This window comes from Trichoderma gamsii (assembly GCF_001481775.2).
Source record: "Trichoderma gamsii strain T6085 chromosome Unknown Scaffold_15.2, whole genome shotgun sequence".
Lineage (NCBI taxonomy): Eukaryota > Fungi > Ascomycota > Sordariomycetes > Hypocreales > Hypocreaceae > Trichoderma > Trichoderma gamsii.
The window spans coordinates 555569-582322 of NW_020171352.1; the positions used below are offsets into that span (position 1 = coordinate 555569).

General features: G+C 47.8%; 10 protein-coding genes across 10 annotated transcripts; 8 read left to right on the forward strand and 2 right to left on the reverse strand.

Moving 5' to 3' along the window:
* Positions 1-2315: 2315 nt before the first annotated feature.
* On the forward strand, positions 2316-3314 carry TGAM01_v205078 (hypothetical protein; the record flags this gene model as incomplete). Its single annotated transcript, XM_018803468.1, has 1 exon — positions 2316-3314. The coding sequence occupies one exon, from the start codon at positions 2316-2318 to the stop codon at positions 3312-3314; it is 999 nt and encodes a 332-aa protein (XP_018663165.1).
* Positions 3315-4385: 1071 nt separating this feature from the next.
* On the forward strand, positions 4386-6179 carry TGAM01_v205079 (hypothetical protein; the record flags this gene model as incomplete). Its single annotated transcript, XM_018803467.1, has 5 exons — positions 4386-4580; positions 4660-4726; positions 4782-5077; positions 5141-5212; positions 5274-6179. The coding sequence occupies 5 exons, from the start codon at positions 4386-4388 to the stop codon at positions 6177-6179; spliced, it is 1536 nt and encodes a 511-aa protein (XP_018663164.1).
* Positions 6180-7076: 897 nt separating this feature from the next.
* On the forward strand, positions 7077-8455 carry TGAM01_v205080 (mannitol 1-phosphate dehydrogenase; the record flags this gene model as incomplete). The annotated part of the gene is made up of 2 exons (XM_018803466.2): positions 7077-8067; positions 8136-8455. The coding sequence occupies 2 exons, from the start codon at positions 7077-7079 to the stop codon at positions 8453-8455; spliced, it is 1311 nt and encodes a 436-aa protein (XP_018663163.2).
* A 335-nt stretch (positions 8456-8790) lies between these two features.
* TGAM01_v205081 (class II Aldolase and Adducin domain-containing protein) lies at positions 8791-13176 on the reverse strand (the record flags this gene model as incomplete). The annotated part of the gene is made up of 7 exons (XM_018808762.1): positions 8791-9392; positions 9442-9638; positions 9696-11192; positions 11262-11295; positions 11524-11819; positions 12351-12855; positions 12927-13176. The coding sequence occupies 7 exons, from the start codon at positions 13174-13176 to the stop codon at positions 8791-8793; spliced, it is 3381 nt and encodes a 1126-aa protein (XP_018658077.1).
* Positions 13177-14221: 1045 nt separating this feature from the next.
* Positions 14222-15097, reverse strand: TGAM01_v205082 (hypothetical protein; the record flags this gene model as incomplete). Its single annotated transcript, XM_018808761.1, has 1 exon — positions 14222-15097. The coding sequence occupies one exon, from the start codon at positions 15095-15097 to the stop codon at positions 14222-14224; it is 876 nt and encodes a 291-aa protein (XP_018658076.1).
* A 1639-nt stretch (positions 15098-16736) lies between these two features.
* TGAM01_v205083 (cyanase) lies at positions 16737-17301 on the forward strand (the record flags this gene model as incomplete). The annotated part of the gene is made up of 3 exons (XM_018808760.2): positions 16737-16745; positions 16793-17232; positions 17280-17301. The coding sequence occupies 3 exons, from the start codon at positions 16737-16739 to the stop codon at positions 17299-17301; spliced, it is 471 nt and encodes a 156-aa protein (XP_018658075.1).
* A 2322-nt stretch (positions 17302-19623) lies between these two features.
* TGAM01_v205084 (hypothetical protein) lies at positions 19624-20135 on the forward strand (the record flags this gene model as incomplete). The annotated part of the gene is made up of 2 exons (XM_024549572.1): positions 19624-19903; positions 19957-20135. 2 exons carry the CDS (start codon positions 19624-19626, stop codon positions 20133-20135), a joined length of 459 nt encoding a protein of 152 aa, XP_024405704.1.
* A 989-nt stretch (positions 20136-21124) lies between these two features.
* TGAM01_v205085 (hypothetical protein) lies at positions 21125-22301 on the forward strand (the record flags this gene model as incomplete). The annotated part of the gene is made up of 2 exons (XM_018808759.1): positions 21125-21277; positions 21348-22301. The coding sequence occupies 2 exons, from the start codon at positions 21125-21127 to the stop codon at positions 22299-22301; spliced, it is 1107 nt and encodes a 368-aa protein (XP_018658074.1).
* A 995-nt stretch (positions 22302-23296) lies between these two features.
* TGAM01_v205086 (hypothetical protein) lies at positions 23297-23701 on the forward strand (the record flags this gene model as incomplete). Its single annotated transcript, XM_024549573.1, has 1 exon — positions 23297-23701. The coding sequence occupies one exon, from the start codon at positions 23297-23299 to the stop codon at positions 23699-23701; it is 405 nt and encodes a 134-aa protein (XP_024405705.1).
* Positions 23702-25515: 1814 nt separating this feature from the next.
* Positions 25516-26052, forward strand: TGAM01_v205087 (hypothetical protein; the record flags this gene model as incomplete). Its single annotated transcript, XM_024549574.1, has 1 exon — positions 25516-26052. One exon carries the CDS (start codon positions 25516-25518, stop codon positions 26050-26052), a length of 537 nt encoding a protein of 178 aa, XP_024405706.1.
* Positions 26053-26754: the final 702 nt, after the last annotated feature.

Here is a 26754-nt window from a genome sequence, read left to right on the forward strand (position 1 = left end):
AGTTAAGACGATGAATGCCTTGAAGTTGTTGTATGAAGAGATGGGATAGTATGGGTGGATTGATAAAGTCTGATCATGTAGAATTTCAGGGCTTTCTATATGAATACGAGCTGCAGCATGGGTTGGTTCGGTGTCGAGTGTTACAGCATGTTCAACTTGCGACTAAGACTGAACAAGAGAGGAATTGCTCAACTGATAAAGAGCAAGCAAGAGTTGAATAAGGGGCGGTAAGACAGCAATTAAGAGAGTAAATGCAAGGGCAGGAAAACGGGTGCCTATTCTGTTTAAATCTAATTTATCCTGAGCACTAAGCAGAAAAAAAAAAGTTCTATCCGAGAGGAGGCCCGAGTTGATCGAGGCCCATCTCTTGGTACATGCCCAATCCATCATCCTTCCCTTTCTTCCCCTCAGAAAATAATAAGGCAACCCCACAACTGATGGCCTAGATTGGTTTCATAAGGATCTTCCCGGGCTGAAAAGTCAATCCATTGGAAGAGAATTGTGGCTTGAGCGGCCAGAGCGGATTAGGGGAGCTCGCCAAGTAAAGTGTGGCGTGACGTACAAGGCAAAAAAAAAATGGGATTGGATTGGGTCTAGGCGAGGCAGCCACGGCACATTTGCCGGAGAGGGAAAAGAACTGAAGGATGGGAAGCAAGAAAAATGGTGACTTCACCGGGCAAGGATTCGGGGATTGGCTATTGGGTGGTGGAGGGGGAACGTGGTCTGGGCTCTAGGGGATCAGAGATCGCTGGAAGGGGAATGACGGAGCTGAAACAGGCCTGGGTGAGACGCGAAAGATTAGCACGTTGGGCTTGAGAAGATGAGATGTAAAGGCGAGACATATGATGGTATCTTATCTCTTTCCCGGCGCTACACATGAATCATTTCGTGTCACCCCATGTCTCAGTTGAACGGAGAATTAAGAGAAACATTGAAAGACGAAAAAAAATTAATCAAAAAGGATGCGGGAACCCATGCGATCGGATATTGAACAAAACAATCGTCGGGTCCTTGGCTGCGACCAAAAACACAGTTGATCGACAAAGCTGGCATTTGGCATTACGCAAAAAAGAAGACAAAACGTGGAGCTTGATTTCCCCTTTCGCACAGTACGCTTCGATGCGATCGAAGATCTCTTTCTGCAAGAGAAAAAAAAGGAAAAAGGAAAAGAGAAGAAAAAAAGGACGATTCAGCAGCGAAATCTCGTGACGTCATGGCCAAGATTTGATGGTACGACCCTCCTTTCGGAGCTTGCATGCGACTAAACCCTTATCATAGGAGCAGCATTATGCAAATAGATTGGATGGGTAAAATGGGATAAAATGTGAATGCTGGCTGCGTGCTATTGGAGAGGCATGAAAAATGATGAAATGAGGACATCAGCGCTGGTGATGTGTTTCGCCCAGATTTTGCTAAATACCAAGACATTAGCATGCTTTACAGATGGACAATCTATTCGCCTCTCGATACCGCTTCTTTTTATTTTGTAGGCGAATGACAGCTTGGTCCCTGGGCCTCGCAGTCAAGTAAAGTAAGCAGATCAGGGATTCATACGCCCAGAGAGGCAAGCGGGCGCATCATACAAAGTAAGCGAGTTACTGCTTTGGTGTTTCTGATCCGAGGGAGCGGCATCACATGACCTCGTCTCGCCTCAAAACTGCATCATTCTATCGTCGAGCGAGGTCGATATTCGTTACTATTTGCTGTTGGATCGCTGGGCTTTCTGCATTGAAGGTGGGTGAGTGGAAGATAGAGGGTGTGGGCCATTAGCCGATATTGAGAGGAGCTCAGCGGTCTAGAACATCCAAATGGGGGCATTCGGGTCCATACTCGCTCCATCAGACTTGTCTTCTCTTTCAAAGAAAATTCTAGACTTTGTGACTATGCTTTTCATTGCTGCCACTGTCTATTTCTTCGGCAACTTGCTGCTAATGCACTCTTAACGCTGTTTCTGTAGAAAGCGCTGCCGCTTTTAGGACCCTCTTTTGGCGGCCCCGCCTTCAGCTAGCTCCGGAGTCGACATCCGGAGCACTCTCTATCAATGGGAGTTCATCTTGCAGATGCGATCTTTGAAGAAATGAGAGAGTGTGATGGCCGGAGTCCAATGCCGGAAAAGATGCAGCTCGTAGCTAAGCTTGTGTCTTATAGCTTTAGATATCTTGCGCCGTAGATGGCTCAACTGTGCTTATACATCAATCCTCGGAGCTATATAGATTGAACAAGATTGAAGATAGCCTCAGCTCCAGCTCCAGCTCAGGCCCGGCTTCATTGACAACACGTTTGACAGAGATACAGCAAGCTTCATAGACTTCAACATGCCCCCCCTCAACGTCAACTTCGCCTGCGCCCTCTACGACCGCATGGTCCCCCTCTCCACCGGTGAAGTGCCCACGCCCGGCCTCAACGTCAATTTCGTCGAGGTCCAGCACCCGCGCGACATCTTCGACCGCATGGTCGCCAACAAGGAGTTCGATGTCTCTGAACTCTCCGCCTCTGAATACATCACCCGCCACGTCGCCGGCGACCGCAGCTTCGTCGCCATCCCCGTCTTTGCGTCGCGCGTCTTCCGCCACTCCTTCATCTGTGTCAACACAAACATCATCAAGAAGCCCGAGGACCTCAACGGCAAGCGCATTGGCGTGCAGCTGTACCACATGACAGCGGCGGTGTACATCCGCGGCATCTTGCAGCACGAGTACGGCGTGGACTTGTCGACGATTGAGTGGGTGCAAGGCAAGATGGAGACGCCGGGGTCGCATGGCCAGCCGTCGGTGCTGCCGCTGCTGAAGCCGGTGAATATCACGAACAACACGGATCCGACAAAGTCGCTTTCGGATTTGTTGGAGTCTGGCGAAGTTGCTGCCACCATTGGCGCCGATATTCCTGCGTGTCTGAACAAGGTTCCGCATGTACAGAGGCTGTTCCCCAACTTTAAGGATGTCGAGAGCGATTACTACAAGAGGACGGGCATATTCCCCATCATGCACTTGGTTGCCTTTCGGCGTGAGTTCTACGAGGCAAACAAGTTTGTCGCCTCGGCGCTATTCAACGCTCTCGAGGATAGTAAAGAGATTGCGCGCAAGCGGATGGAGTCGCTCGGTGCGCTTAGGTACATGCTGCCTTGGCTGGGTCGAGATTTAGACGAAATTCAAGAGACGTTTGGAGGAGACTGCTGGCCCTATGGGCTGGAAGAAAACCGCAAGACGCTGGAGGCGGTGGTGCAGTTTTTGTATGAGCAGAACATGATTGAGCGGACGGTACCGATTGAGGAGCTGTTTGCTCCTGTGAGACGGATCAACTTTCGCATTGGATAAATGGGGGAAGTTGGTGATGTTGATGAAGTTGTTTGTTCGTGATAGATTAAGCGAGAATCTCAACCATGAGTTGCGATGCTTGCTGTTACGAAGTACATGTAGACTAGGATATATAATATCGAACATGAATTATTTCACGACATCTCATAACAGTAAATCTTCTTTAACGTTAAAAACTTCCATCCCTAATCTCAGAATCCCGCAAGCTTCTCAATCTGTAAAACTGAAATTCCAAGCATCAGCCCCCAACTTTGCTCACTCCGGATCTTCATTCCGCACAACAAACTCTATATCTTCACCCTTCAAGCTAAACAGCTGCACCCCGCAAATCTTCGACTCCAAAAAGCTGCGGGGTCCCGGATCCAGAACAGACATAGCCTGAAAAGCAAATACGTGTACTTGAGTACCTCCAAAACCGTATTCCCGGAGCCTTCTACTATCGTCGTTACTAGTGCCTCCGGAGAGTCTATCCGGGGCTCGACTAGCAACGAAAACTTACCGCCAGCCTCAATCGATCCAAACTAGCAGACTTACTTCTTACCCCAGAAAAAGCAATCAATAGACTCAGGGCCATCTGTCACAGCCCAGCGGAAGAAAGAAAACCATGAGCTTCCACGTGGCTCCCCTCCCTCTTCCATTGCCACAAAAAAGCTCTCGGATGGCGCATCCTTATCGAAATTCCCTGCACCAAGCCCCAGCTTTCTCTTCTTCGGCTATTTTCCAGATATGCCCGTCTCAGCGATAGATGCATATTCGAGATAGGCTCTGCTGCTACCCCGGAATCCCAACGTCCCCGCGAACGGCGGGGCAAGATAAACCCCGGAACTTATAATAAACGCCTCTCCCCTGTATGGCAGCTTATCCCGCTTCCGAGTAAACGCGATGGGCGCGAAGCAGCTTCACCGATTGTTGATGCATAATATTTCTTTATAACCTCAGTTTCCAACATCTCCTTTTTTTTCCAACTCCAGCCGTCTTCTCCTGCCTCTTTCTCCATCTCGGCGCTTACTTCGCTCATCTCCCGAAGATATACAGAACACCAGCCTCCACTGTACTGTATCGTCTCTCTCCATGGAAAAAGACCCTGAAGCCAAAGCCAGCGGCTCGATAAAGCCCGCGGTGCCCAATGCAGCTCATGTGGAAGAGAGCGCGTCTCCCTTTGAGACAAGCAGCAAGGATAGCAAGGAGCCCGTCTCGGATCTCAAGCTCGATAAACATGGTTTGCCTCTGGTGCCGCAGCCCAGCGACCACAAGGATGATCCGTTGGTACGTTGTATCCATGTTATTGTGCCATCCGTTGACTTCAACAACGATATGCTGATATGACTCCCTTTTTGCTATACAGAATTGGCCGTACTGGTACAAGTACTTTGTCCTTGCCTTGCTCTGTTTGCTGGCATTTGTCGTGCAGTGTAAGCATATCCCACTCAACTCCAACTCGAAATTCGAAACTGATTTGAACTGTAGTTGGCGCCGGCATGGTTCCTGCTGCATTTGGCCCCATTGCCCTAGCCTATGGAGTTTCGCATCAGGCCGCCAGCTATCTCACGACGACATACACGCTTTTCGGAGGCGTCACGCCATTGGTGGTCACTCCCTTTGTCAACTTGTATGGCAGACGCCCAGCGTATCTGATCTTCACAGCCATTGCCATGGGCGCCAATATTGGTTCGGCATACGCGCCATCGTACGGGACACAGATCCTCACTCGATGTATCACCGGTATCGGTGCTAGTGTTGCTCTCGCTATTGGTGGTGCCACGGTAAGTCTCCTGTTCGAATGATATCAGTACAACCTGAAATCTAATAAATTTTGTACGTACTAGATTACCGACATGTTCTTCCAGGGAGAGCGTGGAAAGTATATTGGATTCTACGCACTCGCCCTTACCAACGGTGTAAGTTCAAACTCGTGTGAACTCCATTGTAAACGCACTTGCTGACTCAAGAGCTCGACAGCCACACTTTGGTCCCATCGCCGGCGGCTTCATCGCCCAGAACCAAGGATTCCGCTGGATCTTCAAGTGGAACGCCATCATGTTCGGCATCGTCCTGGGCTGCTTCCTGCTATTCTTCCCCGAGACGCTCTTCTCGCGAACTCAGTTCAGCGCGCTTGAGAACCGCACCTACTGGCAGCGCTTTGCCTTCCGCGGCAAGGTCATCAACCGCAAGCTTCGCGCGTCCGATTTCCTGCACAACTTCAAGATGCTCCGGTACGTGGCCGTGGTGGTGCCGTGCGTGTATTATATGACGGCGAACTCGTACGGTTCCATCGTCTTCGTGTTGACGGCTTCGAGTATCACGGAGAGGCTGTACCATTTTGATACTGAACAGAATGGTCTGCTGCTTGGTATTCCGCTGACTCTTGGCTGTTTGATTGGCGAGTCTTGCACGGGTTGGATCTCTGACTGGCTGATTAACCGGTATGCCCGTCGTCACGATGGTTACCGCAAACCCGAGGCACGTCTACACTTGGCTCCTCTGTGCCTGTTCTTGCCTGCGGGTCTTATCATCCACGGTGTATCCGTCTCCAATCATGCCCCCTGGATTGCTCTCGCCGTCGGCATGACCGTGGCGTCTATCGGCGTGCAGGCCGGCACCACTCTCACTTATTCGTACATTGCCGATTGCTATAAGCCGCAAGCTGCAGAGGTATCGACGATTATCAATTTGTTCCGTCAAACGTTTGCTTTCACGATTGGATTCTACGCGCTGCCGTTTGGACAGAGCGCCGGGTTTGGCGTTGCGTGGGGCGTGTTTGCCATTATCAACTTTTGCGCGTGGTGTCCGCTGCTTTTGTTGATCTGGAAGGGGCAGGCGATTCGCGAGGCTCAGGGCGTGCCTCAGATGCACAAGGATTTGTAGCTGTTCTTGTATGAGTTGGATTGAGTATACAGATGAGTTTGCATATATCTTCACGTATGTATGTGTCTTACGGACAAGTTTAATATAATGATGCACGCTGTGTTATACTTCACGATATCTTCTGGATCATATCATAATCATACCATGGAGGAGTAAATCGTACCATACATCGTACCACTGCTCATGTTAATTTCTCTACCGACGCAAAGCCAGATGTGTGCCTCTGCTTGCTATTGGACTAGCCATTAAACCCGCGATATGTCCAAATCGACCAGGTGGTCAGCCAAAGCTCAAGAGAGCTCTAGCAGCAAATGGAATGTCACTGCAGCTAGCGCTAAATCTCAACTGCTGTTATCTCCCCGAAAGACCTCCACTCAAGATCCTGCATGGCATAATTCCCGAGCCAAAAACGCCACCATCGTTCCCCCCGCACCGGAGAGCCTTTCCGGGGCGGTTCCCGTGTAAGTCGACAACGCCCCACCTCTCCGGAACCGCAGCCCGTGTCCCGCCTCAGCTATCCGAGCAACGCTGTAGAGACAACGGGCGTAAATCGAAGATGCAATCGCATTCTAAGACTCCAAAACTATCTCAGACTATCCGTTTGCCGCCATTTCCGAAATTCTGGGTCATGTCGAACGATGATAACGAGATCCGGGAAGATGGATCTGCTTAGAATCTGACCCTCTATTCTCGGAACTCATCTCCTTTCCTATTTTCCGCCCTCGTCTGATCGCCTTATCTCTTCTCTTCTCTCTTTCTTTTTGCAGCAAATTAGAGCTCTTATTCAATACTATATAGACTAGGAAGGTCTCGCGCTTTCCTCCTTCCATCCTCTCTTGGCATACACTATACTTCTTTTACCACTTAGACAGAAAGATCAAGACAAAGAACAGCAACATGGCCATTGGGGGCAGATCAACAGCAGCGCCAGACACCTTTTCAGTCGCCATTCTCGGCGGTGGAATCGGTGGTCTGGCCATGGCCCTGTCCCTAACCACACAAGTCCCTTCTCTCAAGAACATCACCGTCTACGAGCAAGCACCGGCATACAAAGAAATCGGAGCAGGCATCGGCATCGGCGTCAACGCAAGCCGCATCCTCAAGCGCTACGGTGTCTACGACGCTGCCAATGCCATCTCTGGCGACCGCAACGGCATCCACCGCAGCTTGAGGCGATGGGACAATGGCGATGAGATTGTGTCTGTCGGCGCCATGGATGAGGAGGCGAGCAACGGTGGCGTGCGCCAGCTGAGCGTTCATCGTGCCGAGCTCCTTCAAGTTCTGTATGAGCATCTTCGAGACACTACCTGCGCCAAGTTGGAGACGGACAAGAGAGCTGTTGAGATCATCGAGGATCAAAAGGGCGGCAAGGCGGTGATTCATTTTGCAGACGGCACCCACGTCTCGGCTGATCTTGTCATTGCCTGCGATGGCATCCACTCCAACGTGCGACGACAGTTCTCCAAGGGCAACGACTTGATGCCTCGCTACTCAGGCCGCGTCTGCTATCGCGGCCTTCTACCCATGTCTGCCGTCGAGGAAGACTGGCCATACGACTCCTTTGCAGTCTCGTGGCTCGGCCCCAGCAGACACTTCCTCGTCTTCCCCATTTCTCAAAACAAGACACTCAACGTCGTCGCCTTTGTGTCAAAAACTGAGGCCGAGCTTGGCGCTCTGAAAGAGAGTTGGTCGAGCACTGCACCTCGTTCTGAAGTCGAGGCTGAGTTTTCTGGCTGGGACGAGACTGTCCAGAAGGTGGTTCGCGCCATGGAGCCCAGGCCCGGCAAGTGGAAGTTGAATGACCGCGAGCTGCTCGACCAATGGGTCTATTTAGGAGGAAAAGTGGTGCTTGGCGGCGATGCTGCTCACGCTATGCTTCCTCATCAAGGTAAATAAATTACACAGCCAGTCTCAATCTCATACAATATGCAATATTTGCTGACCTTTGCTTTACAGGCTCCGGTGCCGGCCACGCAATCGAAGACTCGTTCGTCATGGGCCAAGCCTTAAAGGCCTTCTTCGAAAACCCATCCGCCGGCCTAGAAACATACATGAAGCTCTACCAGGAAACAAGACTGCCGAGAGCGCAGAGAGCTCAGCTGACATCTCGTCAAGCAGGCGACGGCTACGAGATGCAAGGCCCCGAGTTTGCCGGCTTAGTTTTTGAGCAACGTTTGCAGGTCATTCATGACAAGTTCAAGGACCGAATGACTTGGGTTTGGGGTCACGATCTGGAGGCGGATTTTAATGCGACCAGGACTCGCCTTGGCCTATAGAGTGGATGGCAAATTTGGGTTGATTTCTTTACTGTCTTGCATGTTTATGACATCATTTGAGTGTACCTGTCTCTGTTACGCATCATTATATAATAATATCATGATAAATAGATTAAAATATTTTTTACTTTTGAAATTCTTAATGATGCTACGTAGCCCAATATTATTGATTATAATTTCTACTTCGACTACTCCAAGTGCTTATTAGATACCTAGATGGAGAGCCGATGTAGAAACCTCCTCCATCTCCGTTACATGCCATTAATACCAGTATTTTGCACTTGCCATGCTTTCAAACTCCTCAAATAACACAAAACATGCCCTAAAATAATTCATCACTGTGCCCAAGGATCCAAAAACCCAGACCCCCACCCGCTGCTATCCAACAAAGCGCTCTGTATAACCGCAAACTCATCGTCAAATCCAGCCCACATGAAACCATCATCTCCATATTCCACATTCCTGTCATTGTACTGTTCCTGGTAGGTATCTCCATAGTAGCTGACTTCATTGTTTTCCTGGCTTTGGTCCGGCATGTTTGCCGGCCCTTTGCTCGAGCTCCCGCTAGTTGCTGAGCCCGCTTGGTGCCCTGCACCACTGCTCTGGTCAGATTCAGTAGTAGAGTTTGCTATATGGGCTTGGCGCAAATTTGCTGCGCCGTCTTCTCTCATGGATAGCTGCTGTTTACCACGCACTGCCAAAAGCGGCGCGTTGGCGGATAATGTTCCAATCGCTTGTAGCCGCGTCTGCAGCTGCTGGAAGGAGCGGACATAGCGAGAGGCCAGGGGATGGATATCGCCACCAACTCGTTGAAGATGTTCCAAGCCATGGCCGATAATGCTTTCAATATCTGACGATTGTGGTATGTCGACTTTTGAGCGAGAGTGGGGGTCGAGATGTTGGTAAACCAACAGAACGCTCAGAGCAGTGAAAACATCTGTCAAGCATTAGCTCAAATTAGCCGCATTGAATAGGAAGAGGCTTACAGTGTGAGTTATGCCAAGAAGAAGAAAGTAGATTCTTCTGAGTGAGGAGATGCACTTCAGCAATAGCATCATATGCTGCCATGACGCATCGCCTAATGCACAAATGGGCAAGGTCAGCCTGGAAAGGATCGGGGATGCGGCGTAGAATATAGTAGAGCAGCGTTTGCCGATGTATAAGGAGCCTGATGTGGAGCAAGCTAAAGGAAGTGTAAGTTATGAACTGACTCCCAAACAATTATGTGAAATATTCATACCGCATAAGCAAGACGCTTCGTTGCCGCTCAAAATGCCAGCCCGGCACGTCCGAATCGGTGCGGAGGTGCGGAGGCAGCAAATTTTGCCATGCGACCAACTCGCCATCTAGCTGAATCGACATTGCTAGAAGATCGGGTAAATCGACCTTGATGCGAACTTTCGTCTCGCGGCCTGCCGATGACGAATTGCTGCTGCCAACGCCACTACCGCTGCTACTCGGCGTGTTGTCGTATAGAGTATCCAGCACCTTGGCCAATAGGCGGCACTGAGTTACAATATGGTTGAAGAAGACAATTTTGGATGGGATATTGCTTGGTTGAGTGTAATTAGACGTCTCATTGAGAAATTCATCGTCAACTGCAAGTGGGAGGCCGACACGAATAGCAGGTATGTCGTGAATAGTAGGCGGACGGCCAACTTTGATGCTGACGAGACGGTCAATGACGAAGCAACCCCACCATACGCGCTTACGGATCTCCTGCTCGACGATGTCGTTTGTGAAATCGGTAGAATCGAGATAAAGGCCCAGCTCTTGAGCGGTGCGAATAGCTAGTCCAATGACGGTCCAGCAGTGGTTGAGCTCCAAAGAGCCATGCAAGTAATGGCTCATCAGTAGTAGCGCTTGTACAAGCTCAATCTTGGCTTGTAAGATGCTCGAGAATGCCAGCATCTTTGCCCTTTTGAAGAAGCGGGCGCGGTCTGGTTTAGCTGATGCAGAACTGGCTGGGCTTCCGTGATGAGGGTGACGAGTTTGCGCATGCTCGCTGCCAAAAGCAAACACCATATTCACCAGGCCCAGCCAAGCTAGATTGTTTGGTGCTGCTTCTTCGCCGCCCACGTCCTTGCTAAGCCATAGCCGTGCATACCGTTGGCGAAATGTCCCTTCGTGTAGATATGGATTCAGTGGATGTCGGTGCTTAAAGTACGATGTTACCAAACGGTCGGCTAATGAACGCTGGGGCAGTTCAAACAAGTCACTGCTTCCGCTGCCGTCCCCTATTCCTGCTCCAATACCAAGGAGCTCCTCAAATACGACTGTTGAAGGCGACGACTCTGCCAATGATTCGCCACCAATCCCGGATGCCTCTGCGATGCTTCTTCTCGCAGCCAGAGCTTTCGGAACTCTTCCTGTCGATGCTGAAGCCTTTCCGGCTGCAGTGCCACCGCCCCCGCCTGCTGTGGGAGTGGCAGTCGCTCTAGAATTGCCTACTGTGTGGTCATTATTATTTGGTGATGTCACTTTGGTGATAAAGTCAAAAGCCGAGGACTCTCCAAAGTACTCTCCCGGCAAAGCAGAGTGGTTGCTTCTTGGCCGATCAGGACGTTGTTCGTTGCCTTGGTGGTGCTGACGCTGCCGTTCTGGTCGTTCTTCCACTGTTGACGTAGGTGAAGGAGGATTTTCGTGTTGCTGAGATCTTAAACCATCAGCAGAAGTCTGATATGAAGCCGGTCTATTTGTCCCAAGAGGTGAGTCCTTGGAGTATGTACTTTCGTGACTATAGTATGGCGTAACTTAGCTTCATGGTAACGCTTACATAGAAACGCTGGGTGGCTGAATGACTTACGGTGACTGAGAGTTTTGGCCATGCTGATTGGCAGCTATATGATCTTCAAGCATACGATTTCGTGCTCTCAGATTCTCAATGTATCTAAAAGCAGAGAGTGAGCAAAATCATATTACAAGGTAGTAGTGATATCGAAGAGCCCCAGAAGAACATTTAACATGAAACAGTAATGATTGGCACCAGACATAAAAGCGAATGTGTCCAAGACAAGACTTACTCCTGTGTCACCGAAATCTTTGTGCGTTGGGGGCTGTAGACGCACTCTTGACGCCGCTCCTTACACGGCCCGCAAGACGGTCTCTCTCCATCGCACCGGTTCTTCTTGGTCCGACAGAGGTTACAGGCATAGCCAATACGGCGTCGTTTGGCTGGTCGTTGCTGTTGTTGTTGTTGTTGTTGCTGCTGCTGTGACTGTTGTTGCTGTTGCTGTTGCTGTTGCTGTTGCTGTTGCTGTTGCTGTTGCTGTTGCTTGTGCTTCTGGTGATGAGGCTCGCGAGAAGAAGAAGATAGGGGCTCTGCATGGCGCGAAGAAGACGGCTGTGGCTGATACGGCTGTGGCTGCGGCTGCGTGTATACGTGAGACCCGCGCCCAGTGTCCCCAGAGCTGGTGGACATGGATGGCGTGGGAAACGAGGCCGCGGCAAGTGATGCGGCCATTGGACAATGAGCAGATGACTCTCTCTCCACTTGCTCTGTATTACACAAACGCGGTGTTTGTGAGCGGACAGGCGATCCGGACGCTGGATGGGGAAATCGGACTACGGGATCGCGGCGGTTATAAATGATGCACAAGTGGCCACCCGCTGACGGATCCCCCACGCTCCACTGCCGATGCGGGGAAATGCGCTACATGAGCCTAGCTAGCGGCATGATAGTTGCATCTTCAGCGGTGATTAGCGCTAAGCCCTGGCCTCAACGGAGCAATTCTTACACGAGCTGAGCTGTCACTGTTACGCCAAGACGAAGCCGTCTTTTTCACTTACACGTGTATAGCTTGAGATCACAAACACAGACTTTGATGGATTATTATTCAATATCCGCTACACATTGTTCTTATACAGCGGATGACACTCAACCTCGGCCACCCACAGCGGCCACGGCTTGGCTGCCCCCGCCATGGCCGTCAACGCCGTGTCATGGGCCTCTCGCTCGCTGAAAAAGTGCACCCCATCCATGCCTCCTGAAATCGCCATCGCAGATCTCTGAACACGTGCATTATGGATGGTGTAGATGCTCTTCGCGATGACCATCTCCAAGCTGTTGGCAGTGGCAACAAAGCCATGGCCACGCATTAGTGCCACTGGGTACTTGGGCAGTCCATCATCAGCTGGGCCCAGGGCCTTGGCCAGTGACGCTCCCATCTCTGTGCTGCGAACGAGCATATCGTTGCTCGCTTGGGGATTTTCTTTGTATACCGTTGCTGCGTCCCATACTGGAACTCCAGTGCCCAGAAAGCCGGCGATGTGGAAGCAAGCTCGTAAAGGCGTCGACGATATGGAAAAGGGGATCACTTCGAGTGAGTGCGAGTGCACAACTGCTTGGACGTTGGGATATGCTTTGTATACTTCTGAGTGGATATAACGTTCTGAGAAGCCTGAGGATCAATTTAAATCAGCTTAAAGTCTACCTACAGATGACGAAGGACGATTCCAGATGGGAGTATACCTTTTGGCGCGTCTTTCTTCAGAGCTTCGCCGCTCTCAACGTCGTACAATACCATGTCTTGCGCAGATGATACCAGCGCCGGGGCCATATACCGTGACATCATGAACACGGACTCGCTGAGGCGCACTGAAATGTGGCCGTAGGCGTCCACGATGTTGTAATAGTGTAAAATGTGGCATCCGTGGACATATTTTCGTATAAGTTCATCGTCAGGCAAGCCAATGGCCCTTGATTCGTTGTCCACAGCCATATTTTTGGATGTCACACAATCACAGAACTGTTATTTCGTATGGCACACGGACTCGGCCAGTTGTTGTAACCAAATGCTGCAGTAAATAAGCAAAAAGCACCTTTATGGGCAAACGATGGTTCTAGATAGATGTTTTCTTAGGTAGTCGAAGAAGTACTCGAGAATTAAGAAGCGGCTTGGCGACAGCCACATCTTGTCGAAGAGAATGTCGAACTCGACCGAGGGCCTATTACTAGTTAATACATGTGCCACGGCTGCCAATGCTAGCTTCATCAGTAGTGCAATATCCCAGTATGCCAAGCCCGGGGAGATAATAGGCGACTCCATCTACCCCGGAGACGAGTTCCGGGCGACCATCCGAAGCGGGGCCTTGTTGGCGTCTCAACCCCGCCTCAAGGATTGGCGTGTAAAGCAGCGAGAGATGCGGGTGAATGGGTGACTCTCAATGGAGTTGTCCAGATTGGAATGTAAGTTTGCATTTCTACCATAGTGGCCTCGTAGCCTTGCTGCCTTGTAGCTTGCAGCTCGCAGCTCGCAGCTTGCATTCTTGCCTACATATAATTGGTCTGTAACTTTACAGCCTGTAAGGTGGATCCTAAGCAATTGGAATGCTCCTGAGAGCCTTGTCATGATGAGGCAATCGTCAATCTTTGAGGAGCGGGTAAAATTTAGACAAACAGATGGATAAGCAGATAGACTATAGCTCTGTATGATGGAAAACTTACAAGATATTTTTCCCACAGAGTTGCGAAAAATTGGCAATCTTTGTGACGGGTCTACGACTCGTCCCTGAAGGACTCAGCCAGCGGCGCTAGCTTTGAACCGCTTTGCATCAGTACAAGAACTGATTTATTCAATATCTGAATTGCAGGTTCTCAGTTAACATTTGATATTTCTTTAAAAACCTTCGCGGGAAAAAAGAATGGCATTGATTGTTGCATTGTTCAAGTACAGAGTTCACATCCACTAGCTAATGCCAGCAATCTGCTGCACTTGCTCCCCTTCCCTTTTAGATCAAATCTCATCTTCTGAAACTGTTCCATCTTTAATGGTTATGTCCAGCACAGAAATACGGCAATGGCCCCTGCTGATTGTCGGTAACACATCCCCACCTCCTTTGATTATTGTCTTGTATGACAGCTGCGCCAGCACGTCCTTTGCAAACCGGATCCTTCCCACCCCGGTGGAATAATTCTTCTATAGCCTCCACGAAGCCTGTGACCGCACCCTGTCCCTTTGCGACGCTCATACACCAGAGCCTTGGCTCCTTTGGCCCCTTTGGTAGGATTTCTACCAGTTTCTTGGTCAGGTTGGGTGGTGCCTTGTCGAGTCTCGCCAAAGCTCGGGGGCTTGCAGTAGTAGGCCTGAAACATTTATGGATGTGAAACTGCTCCATGGTTCTCGCCCGAACTGAATTCAGCACCAGAGCTCTTGAATCGGGTTCAAAGTGCTTTGGATCTTGAGCAAAGTTGAACGCATCCTTATAAATCGTCGGGTGATCGGCCATTTCCTCGATTCCAGCAAGGCGGTCTGTAGTCGTGATGAGTGGCTCATTGCCCCCTGGCAAATACATCCATACCATGGGGCCGTTTTGTTGAACTTTGCCGGAAGCATCACATGCTTTTTTATTGAGGCAGTCTTGGATATGGTTGCAGAGGGTAGAAAACCAGATGCCGCAGCCCTTACACGGTGCGTCAGCATCCGTACATCCAGGGACGCAAGACTTGGTTTTTCTGTTATCTATACTCAGATTGCAGATAGGGTTGCAATTGGTTAGAGCAGGGCACTTGTCTGGGTGGCCTTGGCAACTGCATTTGAGCACATCCTTGTGTTGGATCTCATTGCTCTTGCAGTCATCTGCCTGTACGACGGATGAGAAGGCTGGAAGGCTGACTAGGAGGAATTTGATGAACCGCATCATTTTGGTACGTTGATCGATGAGAACAAGTAATGAAATACTCGACGAATATATGGATGAAAAGGAGTTCAATTACGTAGTCGTTCTCTTGCTCCCTTTCCAATTATTTATACCTACAACTGAACCCAAGGTGTTCAGTACGGATAGATCAAATTGCTTGTATTGATCGGAGGAATGCTTGGATTAGACTTTTCCGGAAAATCATGAAGTTAATTTTCCATCTTCTCACGTTACATTCTAACGTTCATATCAACGTGTGTCATGGCGCAGCCAGCCAAGAATCAGCCCCAGCTGGTGTATAGGTCGTTGAAAGCCACACTCTATCGTCTATTAAAAGAGTTCTGGTGAAGAGTGTGCGAGCAAAGACGTCATGAAAACTAGATGCCTGTGCCTGTAGAGCACACAATATAAGAAAGGGTAATCTGAGATTAGTATAAAATTTCAACAATTGCTGTCAAACATGAAGATCTACGTGTATGCGGTGCCATGTGTATATGCTTAATGCAGTGGCATGTATACACGTAATTGGCAGTCGCTTCTCCAGCGCTACAGACTTAAGCTTCAATCGCTTTCAGAAGCATTCTAAGCTACCCAAATGCGGACTTGTGTAGAGAATGAGCTGATTCATACAAAGGGTTAGACTGCCACTGACTTTGAAACTAAACTTGACGCCCGATATGCCTTGGCGTCAATTGAGTGTCAAAATCCGCCAATTGCCATTCCGTGACTGCGGAGGCTGAGCGTATGGCTTGTGTATGGAGAACGCGCGATTCTGATTCAGACTTGGACTGTCAACTGGACCCTTGATCGCCCGTTGAGGGCCTACAGGGCGACTCTGGCTAGTTGGGCCAATCAAAGGCGAGCATACAACTTCCACATGCAGAAGGCATATGGACATGTAATGCTTAGAACGCTAGAGACTTTTAGTTTACCTTCAGTTGTAGTATTTTTGTACTGCATAGCGGCTTATAAACGTATAGTCTCTACGTAACTGCTAGTAGCAAGGGTACTCTGACGCGGAATTACCTCATACTCGTAGGGCACAGGAGTGGAGCAGTACAACATGAGCAGCCTGCCATCATGAAACTCCAATCACAATATTGCCGCAGTTTGAACGGATGTCGGTGCTACAATTTGATCATGCATAACTCCGCTTTATATAAGCACTCGGAACTAACCAGCGGCCTATCGTGAGTCTCAATTCTGGTGTACAGAATTACCCCTCTTGCTTCCTGCGAGCTGCACTGTCCATGCCGCGTTCGCATAGCGCTTATTGGTAGAACTCGAATTGCTGCATCCAATGGAGTGGTATCGCCTATTCCAAGTGAAGCTTGAGGATATAGTGATCAATAGAAATTTCCGTACCCCGCAGAAGATTGCAAATTGCAATTGGATGCGTACTCTACAAACAGTGACTTAGGCTAAGATTTGTGACTGGTCGTAAATCGGCATCGCTGGCCGTAAGTCGGCATCACAAATCTCTATATAAGAAGCATCAATTCTCGCCTATCGCCTGTGAAATTATTACTTCTGCATTCAGAACTATACTCTCTTCTCTATTCTTGACATCACATATAAATTCTCCTTCTTACCATCCAATTCGCAAACATCACGGAAACAATGTCTGGTCGTCTCGCTACATATGACGCAAGTATCACAACCCCTCTTCAAGCGCATCCAGACTAACAAGCTCTCAAGACTGCCAATGAGGGCCGTCTGCCCACCTACGGCAAGCTTCTTTTTGAAGCCAAGACAGCCAAGGCTGTGACTTTCGAGAAGCTTGCCCAACTTACTGGCCGCACCGAGGTAGCAGTTGCTGCGCTCTTCTACGGACAAACAACAGCTACGCCCGAGGACGTTGACAAGCTTAGCGCTGCCCTCGATATTCCCCGCGAAGTCCTGGCGCAGCAGCTGCTGGGCTTTCCCAACCGTGGCCAGGCGGGACCCATGCCACCCACAGAGCCCCTCATCTACCGTCTCTACGAGATTATACAGAACTACGGCTATGCCTTCAAGGCGGTCCTCAATGAGAAGTTTGGCGACGGTATTATGAGTGGAGTCAATTTTACTACCAAGGTTGAGGCAGAGGTAGATGAGACTGGCGCCAAGTGGGCTGTTATCACGCTGAGAGGCAAATGGTAAGTTGTAACATTCGCGCAATTTAAACTCTACTAACGTACTCCAGGCTTGACTTTGCTCGCTTCTAAACCATAACAACTATATTGATGGACCTATCGTTGTTCTTATAGTTAATGAATAGCTTAGGCAGATGTATGATTAGTTTTAATGAAAAATAAGACAGTGTTATTGCAGTTACAGCTTGAACAACCGATTCTCTAGGGATGTTAACATACTTGAATCGTGGACAGGTTTGCGAGATTATCTAGTCGCGTTCCGAGTCATTCTCATAAGGCAATACGTATATAAATTGGTTTTTTCGTTTTATCAATTATGATCACGATAAATAGATTACAATAGCTTTCAATGCGCTAGAACAATTCCTTGCAAGTTACTTGTACATAGAGTCGCGAAAATGGACGTAGACAAGTACCTACACGTATTCTACTGCGGGGCGAGATATAGATGCCGAAATCCGAAGACCTCGACTCACTTATTTTCTCAGGAATAGGCGGTTAACTAAAATTGGCAAAGCTCTCGAACCACATACAGCTTCGCTTATAAGCTAAAGAACTATCGCCCTGCTTCGGCCACTCCGCATCTTCAACTTCAAGGGTCTATGTACGACCAACGTCGCTCGCGTGTGGGTTCATAATAGAGCTGAAAATAGCGCTTCACATGACATCATCCTAGTTTATTATCACCATTCGTGCGAATAGAACATCCGGCTGTCGTGTCGGCCAGTCCGTATCAGACGTTTGGGATGAGCAAAGATATGGCGGAATATTCGGCGATACAGATAGAATCATAATGCCGTGCCGTGCACCTCTCGCAGCGGTCATCTAGCCGACTGTGAATACGACAGTCGAATTCACTTGATCTTCAAGAACTCAATACTCTGGCAAATCTGCGTTCAAAGGCGCCAATGGGAACATGAATTTGGGCTAATCTACTTCAACCAGGTCTGGCCCAAAGAAAGTAGCATAGCCATAAGGCGTAGACCAGCAGAGCATAGCCAGTCTATAGCCAGTAGCCAGGCTGAAACAAGCTTTCGTTTACTTCTTAGCGTTCTAACACCCTGCTAAGGCCTACCTAAATATTACTCCGAAGCCGTAATCGTGCTGTTGGCGTCAATCCTTGAATAGTGAGCTTAGTAGTCCAGCGGTGCTATAAACTATTACGCTGCTGCGTCCATATGAACTTTAGGTGATTTAAGTCATTCCACATTTGGAAACTCATTCTCAGCCGGAGGCACTATGCGCTTCTACTTTCGATTAGACTGTCTGCCTGCCAGCGTCGGAGAATTAGAGCACATGGATCAAGACAAGCTACCTATATTCCAGAAAGTACATGTATATGCTCCACATCGACACCTTTACAGGCAAAGGACAGAGGAGGCCGTAACATTATCAATTTTACGCCACCGTCTAGTTCTAGATTAAAAGCTAAATCTCTGGGGAAAAAGTACACAGCACCCTAGTTCTGGTATCCAACTAAAGCTGATGCTACTGATGCTACTGATACGTGTATTGGCTGCCTTATTAGTTGAAAACCGGGGTGCTGATTAACCTTTCCTAAATTAACTACATTTACCTGCTCTACAGCATCTACCATATTATCGTAGACTTTATAATCCCACAAGGCGACATTATGAGCCTGAGAAGCAGTGTTTCTTTTCATGCAGTATTAAAGTTGGTCGTTAGATCAACTCGGCACTCAATTACATTGGCTCTGGCATTCTCATCATAGCCAACGTCAGCAAAAGTGCCAACACCTCAAGGCTCTTCACCGCACTAACGCTCATGCGTTCGCTTAATAGAAAGCATGCCATCTTTAACATCAAAAGCGGCTGAAGTGTGTTGAAGCGTGTAAAACACAATGTCGAAAATCTCTTGCCGGTGACAGCGAACATTGCTACGTAGATGCCTGAGTTTCAAGAGACAAAGGGATGATTCAATAGAGCTTGCCTAGGTATATGCACTAAATGCCATTGTTGGAGACTGCCGACAACTATCATGTCCATTATATTGCCTCACATCATGAATTCCAAGATGATCGATACTGACTGTAAATGATGAGAGTACCTACCAAGTATCTACATTACATCGTGTAGCGGAAATGGTGGTTAAAACAGAATTCCAAAATAACCTTTCATAACGATGTCAACATATTTAGTAATTATGAGGGTTTTTATGGAAATAAACTAACAAATGTAAAAGCCAATACGCGTGGAGACGAAACGGTATAGAGCATCTTCTTGAGAGCTCTCTTCTACAAAGAACAAGCTCTTTCTACACATCTTTCTTATGAGTCATTACCCAGCCGGTCGTGACTCATCATTTTCTCTCCCATTTATAAGGTATAGCCAGCAATTGCGAAGATACCACCAGCATACCTCCAATTCAACTAAAATGATACCTACACTCGTCAGCACGGCCAAGCCTGGTCCCAGACCTGTTCTATGGATCAACGGATTCCCTGGGACTGGGAAATTAACGATAGCCAGAGAACTGGCTCGTATCCATATACCGAGCATTTTAATCGACAACCATCAGCTGATAGACCCAGTGGCGGCAAAGTTCTCCCGAGACCATCCTCGATACCAAATAGAGCGAAAACTCCGACGAGCATGGGCGTTTGAGAACTTTGTCTGGGAGCCTACTCGATTGTTAGAGGCAGTGATATTCACAGGTAGACTCTCAAATTCTTTCGTCATGTATACATGTGACTGACCTATGACATAGATTTCCAGTCAGACAACGAGCTTGGCACAAAAACAGCACAAGAATACTGCGACGCTGCCCAGAAAGCCGGTCGGCCTTTTATTCCTGTATATTTATCGTGCGAGGCTGAAACCAACATCATAAGAGCCACTAGTGCCGAGCGGCACTCAGGGAACTACATCAAAATTGACTTGCCCTGACACGGTAAGGGAACTAAGGACGAAATGCAAGCTTTTTCAATTTGGGAGTCCGTATGAAGAATTTCATATCGACACAACAGACTTAACACCAAAAGAGAGTGCGCTGATGATACGAGCCCATATCGAGAAGTGCCTGTCAACAGAGAAGGCAAACTAAGCTCTGTCTGACGATATGATCCCGATACCTTCTCTCGCCGAACAACGCTGCCATCCAAACCCATGTTCAAGTTCCTACTCAAGTTCCAGATGCATGGCAAGTTGGACTAAAAAAAATTTGTCTATCATCATTGAGGTTATTCCAAAAACTTTTTTTCCGCTTTTGTAGTGTCTTACACAAGTCGAACCAGCGCGTTTACTTGACTCATCTGGAATACCCGTCTCTCTGGACTTATTCTTCGACATACTGCTAGTTTGGGAAGCTCATGGCCTGTATTATCGCATACTTACAATATCTCGCTTCAAGAAATCATATCAGTCTAGTATAGCTTGGTTGAGAAATATGGTGTGCTTTTACATCGCGCAAGAGGTCGTATAGTGTCCTCTACAGAGCTACCGATTCACCTTGAGCTTCTGAGATGGAATTTAAAAACTCGCAATCCACCAGGATTGGGTCACTTGAGTGCATTCAAGTCGAGGTGACGCGTGCTATTGGACCAAACACAATATAGACAATCTATATCATAGTAGCGGAGATATGCAATCCCCGAGTTGAACCTCAAATCACCTCACCGGCAACTGCCGAGCGCGCCCTCGATCGCCCCCTAACGCGGCAGATCCACTTTGGATCTCCATAAGCATCAAGTCATGTATTGCCATATTGGGACTCTCTTCTGTTAGTGTCATTCCCTTTCCAAGATATATCCGCACCCTAGAAAGGGATTGTAAAAATATAAAAAAGCGTCAAGTCTCGATGACATCGAAAGGAGGACTTTTAAATATTGAGAGTATTCAAGCTTACCAACATGCATTTTCTACCGCTTCGTTCCAGAATGCCTGTAAACAGTACAAAGATTCTGGCGGGCCTCTGGTTTCTATGTTCTTATGCACGAGTTGCAGCTTTGTCGAACAGTTTCACTGCTTTACCTGGAGATCTTTGGCTCTCTCCACCATCCACAGAGCCAGCCATAAACAATCCTTTTGTCGTAAGTATTGAAGTTGTTCTCCATATACTCGTTTTCCCTCTCCATGGATACAGATCTTGACAATTTTCAGGCATCAGGACCTACTTATAACGTTTCCTCGAATCAAGTTGTCCGTGTAGAGTCGACTACTGGCCTCAACTCCCATTGGGTCGGACATTGGATCACAACCACTGATCATCTTCATTTCTTCCTAATCACGTTCACTAATGTCGTGGGCGGTGGTGGTGCCAATGGCTGTCTCGTTTACTCGTTGGAGACGGGCAGTTCCAGCTCGTCCTTCATAACGGACACTCCAACTACAATTGGCCAGGACCGCCTCAAGATCCAATTTGGCAATCAGTACGAGCTGCAAAGTTTGACGGACGATAACATTTCTGCCATCAACGTCGTCGCAAATTATACCGAAAACAACTTTAGCCTCAACACAACATTTCAACCGCGGGGCTCTCTTTTGTTCAATGGTGGCAGCGGAAGCTTCTTCTGGGGCTCAGACTTCAATCAAGGATGGGCCAGTCCAGCTTATACCTCGGGAGTATTCACTCTCAACGGAACAACCCATACCATTGACTCAAAACGCTCAACAACATGGTATGATCGCCAATGGGGTGATACAACTCCAACACAAGGCTGGCACTGGTTCCCGATTCAGCTCGACAACGGAATTCGCATCTCCACATGGATTGTTCCAGCCGATAAAGGCTCAGCTATCGAGGCATTCGCCACAGCTCTGTATCCAAATGGCCGGCAAGAAGTGGTTAGCGTGAGCCCTGATATGAAACCGAGCAATCCTTGGGTTTCTTCCAAGACGAATCGCACCTGGTTCGGGTCTTTCGAGGTCTCATTTCTAGACGAATACAATAGTGTGATCAAGGCTACATCACCAAATGTTACCATTCGTCACTTTGGAGAGGCTAGCTTTGGGGCTGGGTTTGCGTTTTGTGACTCTTTTACACTCTACTCTGGCACTTGGAAGGGGGAAAAGGTCAGCGGCTGGGGAATTGTAGAGCAATGGCCAGCAACTTGAGCCATTCTTCAAGTAACGGTTCGCAGTAGATACTCTGATATAGCTCAAAACGGATAATAAAATGTTTTTGAGAGTTTGTGTCATCACATGCGGTAATCTATAGCACCGTGAATGGTCAACATGAATACTGAAGAGGGCCACGCCATAAGCTAAGATAGTCAGTTTCACACGAATCCATAAACTGATCACATAGCTTTACTCAAATGACCCTTCAGCTTCAGAAATAGCCTCTGTATACACCAGCCACAAATTCAGAACTTAAAATGCTTGAATGCCCTTCCTACAATCTAGTTTGCCAGCACACTTGTATTTCCGCCAATCAGACCTAATACGATGTCTTCATATATGTAACAGATTTCAGAGTTCCAATGCCTCTGAATCAACACGGCGGGCGATTTCAATCCTAACCATCTCTCATTTTCAACCATGCTCCTTTCTATAACTCAGTACATGTAATCTGATGCAGCATACTCTGCCGAATGACATCCATCTCGGTGAACATAGCCCACACTAGCGCCTGTTAGCGCTTGTCAATCTGTACCCGTCATTGGCTTGCCCGAGGGCTAAACCGGGATCTAGATGTTACCCCACCTATGGCGATCATTTATTTCTCTTTATTTCACCTAGATGGTCTAGGTGATCATGAGGAAGCTTTGTACGCGATCTTGCCTATACGCAACCACTTCACACAGTTGCACATGTCAGCACAGCATCTGCTCTTCTACTAAAACATAAACTTACATACATCTCTTACATTCAACGAAACAATCTTTTACAAGCCAAGCTTTACATTTCAAACCCCTTTTTGCTTGCATAGGTCTATATTAGACAGCTAGCACATCTCATGCTAAGGTAGGTCTTGTACCTTAGGACCCTGGAGGCGCTATATCACTATATCACACAATGAAGCGTGCCCTTTTACTTTGAAACTTATACTTACACCTATAACAGACAAGGCGGTTTTCAATTAGCTCAGCTCTGCATACATTCGAGTAATGGAGGCTGTCAGTAATACTGCCAGCACATCTTACACCATAATTCATGCTCTGGCCCGCGCAACAGAAAATGCGAGAGAGTTTGAAAACGATTTCGAAAGATGCCAGCTGAGACTCGACACTCTCCAAGTACGGCTCGAAGCTATAAGGCCAACCGAGGTTGCGGAAGCTATACAAGGCGGCGAAACAATACCCGAAAGGCGGCGAAGATCGTTGGCGCATCTTATCGCCGATGTACAACGAACCCTCTCCAAGGTTCAGGAGGACGCTTCAAAAATAAGGGCAGCGAGAACAACGGGCAGAATGCAGTGGGTCATCTACAAGAGAGATCGTTGTTACAGGAGCATCGCAGAGATTAATGCGCTTGTGGCTGATTTGGAGAGAGCAGCGGGCAATCGACTCTAGGGAGATGGGGGTTGTCGACATTGATGTTTCTTTTGTACCAGGGATTCAGCGTTCATCAGCATCGCGAGTTGGAATTAAAGTTTATATATACGCGCATACTAGTAGTTAGCAACGGTGTTTTGTCTAATTATAGAAAAGCGTCCATTTATGCATAGCCAAGTATATAAGTAGGTGCTCAAATCGAAACTGTCCCAGTATCTACTTCTAGCAGCAAAGGCAGGGGCAGCCGGCGGGCTTGTGCCATGCGATCGTGTAATAGGGGCGGACTATCTGTACGCACCTGGACTTGGACCTGTGCAGGGGGGAGGCTTTTGCTTCGCAGGGGGGGGCTTTTGCACTTCGCACACCGCATATACATGAGTACAGTAAACCTTGGTTATAACGAACCCAGTTTATAGCGATATTGGCTGTTACAATGGGCATTTTAGGAACACCATATAAACAGCTCAGTTAGTACATTTCGACCCACTATTTACCCTTGCTATAATAGTAGCGTATCTTGGTTACTGCGATAGAAATTTCTTCAATTGTTACATAATACTAATAGAAGTGCTTAAAGTATAGGTCTATATGCTTATATAGTGGATACATATGCGCTAAAAGTAGATATGTTTGTATTATGTGATTTATTCCCTGTAAAACCCCGCTTATCCTTAATTACATGGGTCTAGTTTCCTATTTTGGCCTTTGGACATACCGATAACCTCTACATAACGATAGTGAAAGGCGTGCTGACATACATCGTTATAACCAAGGTTTACTGTATTTTTAAGGCTTTAATGCGGAAATAAATAGAGGTGCCTAATTACTTCGACTGGGTTCAGAGGAACGTGCTATTGCACTGCGCTACCTCTAGTGTATTGCCACTTTCTGCTGCCCCCCTCCTCCACCTCGGCAGGGCACCAACGCCAGTTCTCACCCCCTCCTCTGCCACATGTGGGTACTTTCCGAACTGTCTCCCAAGCAGATGCGCGCACTTCAAGGGCGTTGGGGGTGATATAAAGCAAAGCGTTTGGCCACATGGTAGACCACAAAGTGTAGACGTTATCATACATGTCCTGCTTGGAAGTAAATTCTACGTCTTTTACCGTTCAGATTCAAATCTCGGTTTTCGCATACTGGCTTTGTACTTCAGCTTGAGCCTGAGCCTATAAAAGGGTCCCTCAGTCTCTCCTCGCTGACGCCTCTTGCTGTTGTACTGCGATTACTTTCCGTGGCTCATCAACCTTGTCTAAATCACGACCTAGCTGCTGCCTACCTTAAATGCCGCTGTAGAGCACGGAGCGATTTTCTACGTCTTCATTTTATTTAGATCCTCACTCTATCTTCCTATACAGGATACCTACCTACTGGGCGAATACTAAAGCTGCCCCGCCACCGACCCTTAAGAGTGTGAAGTAAGTTACATGATGTTTTATCACATTTTAAAGCACCCTCCTTAAATGATGAACTCATATTTATTTCCCAATAGAGCAACGTCTTATTGTTCGATTCCTGCGTAATATATATTATTGTTCTTCGCATCCAGTCATAGGGGCTGTTGGTGATACGGCTAGCATAATATGCTGTTTCCAAAGGTACGTATTTACATATATCCTATTCAGCCTAGGTACCTAGGTATCTACTTTACTGCTAGAAGGCAATTGGGTAGGTAGAGCCTCTAATGGTCGATGACCAAAGGAATTAGAGCGTTCTATCTGCACCATAAAGCACCTATAAGATTATACATTAATACTTATGTTTATTAATATAGTAGAGTGATTTGTTGTTAGCTGAGCTTTGTATTTTCAGAGCTTTATTGTTCACATCAAGTTATGGAGGCGGTAGGTAATACTGCGAACATATCTCACGCCATATTTCAATTCCTACTTCATGCACAAAAAGCCAGAGAATTTAAGGATGAATTCGAAAGACACCAGCTGAGACTCAACATTCTCCAAGTGCGCCTCTCCCGTCAGATTAAGGCTTTGCGACACATCGACAACGTGCAAAGCGGAAGCAGCTGTTTAACCGTACAAGTCAATGAAAAATCATCCACCTCATTGGAGATTGCAGAAAAAGAACAAGGATCGTTGGCAGAAATTCTTGCCGCTGTTCAGCGTACTCTCTCTAAAGCTCAGCGGGACGCTACCAAGATGAGGACCAATCTCGTCGGCGGCCCCCCACTACTAGACGAACAACCGGGACAGCTCCGAGGCCTAGCATTTCTTGATAAGCGCAGACTCCAGACGGCAAAAGCAATTGGCAGAGTGCAATGGGCCATCTATAAGAGAGACCGTTTTGACAGAAGCATAGCAGATATCGCTGCGCTAGTTGCTGATCTCGAGAACTTAGCCAAAAATCCAGCGTAGGAATGGCTACGGAATTTTGTTGAAGCGCTCATCAGCATCACAACGAATGGGGTACGAGGGCATTTAGCGACAGGATTTGGAATTGGGATATGTGCATGCACGCATAGCAATGGCGTTTTTCATTTGTAACAAGTAGAGCTATTGCATTAGTGGGTAATCAACGAGCGTGATTGTTCTAAAGAGAAACAAAACGCTTTTTCTCCCAGATTGTGAAGGTATACTGAATGCTTAAGATATTGGAGTGGATTTAGATGCTGCGAAGAGGGATTTCTCTAAAAAGCAGTGCGCGTGTGGTCCTGCAAGGTCAAAATTGACGCCTAAAGACTTGATGCTGCATTACGTACCTACAGTTGAGCTACGGCGTTTGGCAGATGCGGATGCGACTGTAGTTCGCCATTACTAGGAGCGAAGCTGTCTATGTATATTAACAAACACCATTCAGATCGTTGAATACAATGAAAGAGCAATAAAGTAGCATTTAGGCAATGATTTCCTAGGTATATATCTTTTTATGCTCTTAAATCACGTCCTTTTCCATTCTTCACTATAGTCGATGCACTTCAATATCTTTCCGACCATTCACATTTCTGGAATTGTAGACATTCGCTACGCCTCTAAATAGGCCCAGATCTAAGCCAAAGGCCAGAGCCGCCTTAGAAAAGAAATAAATCGAAAGCAATGATAATGATAATAAGGCCCACA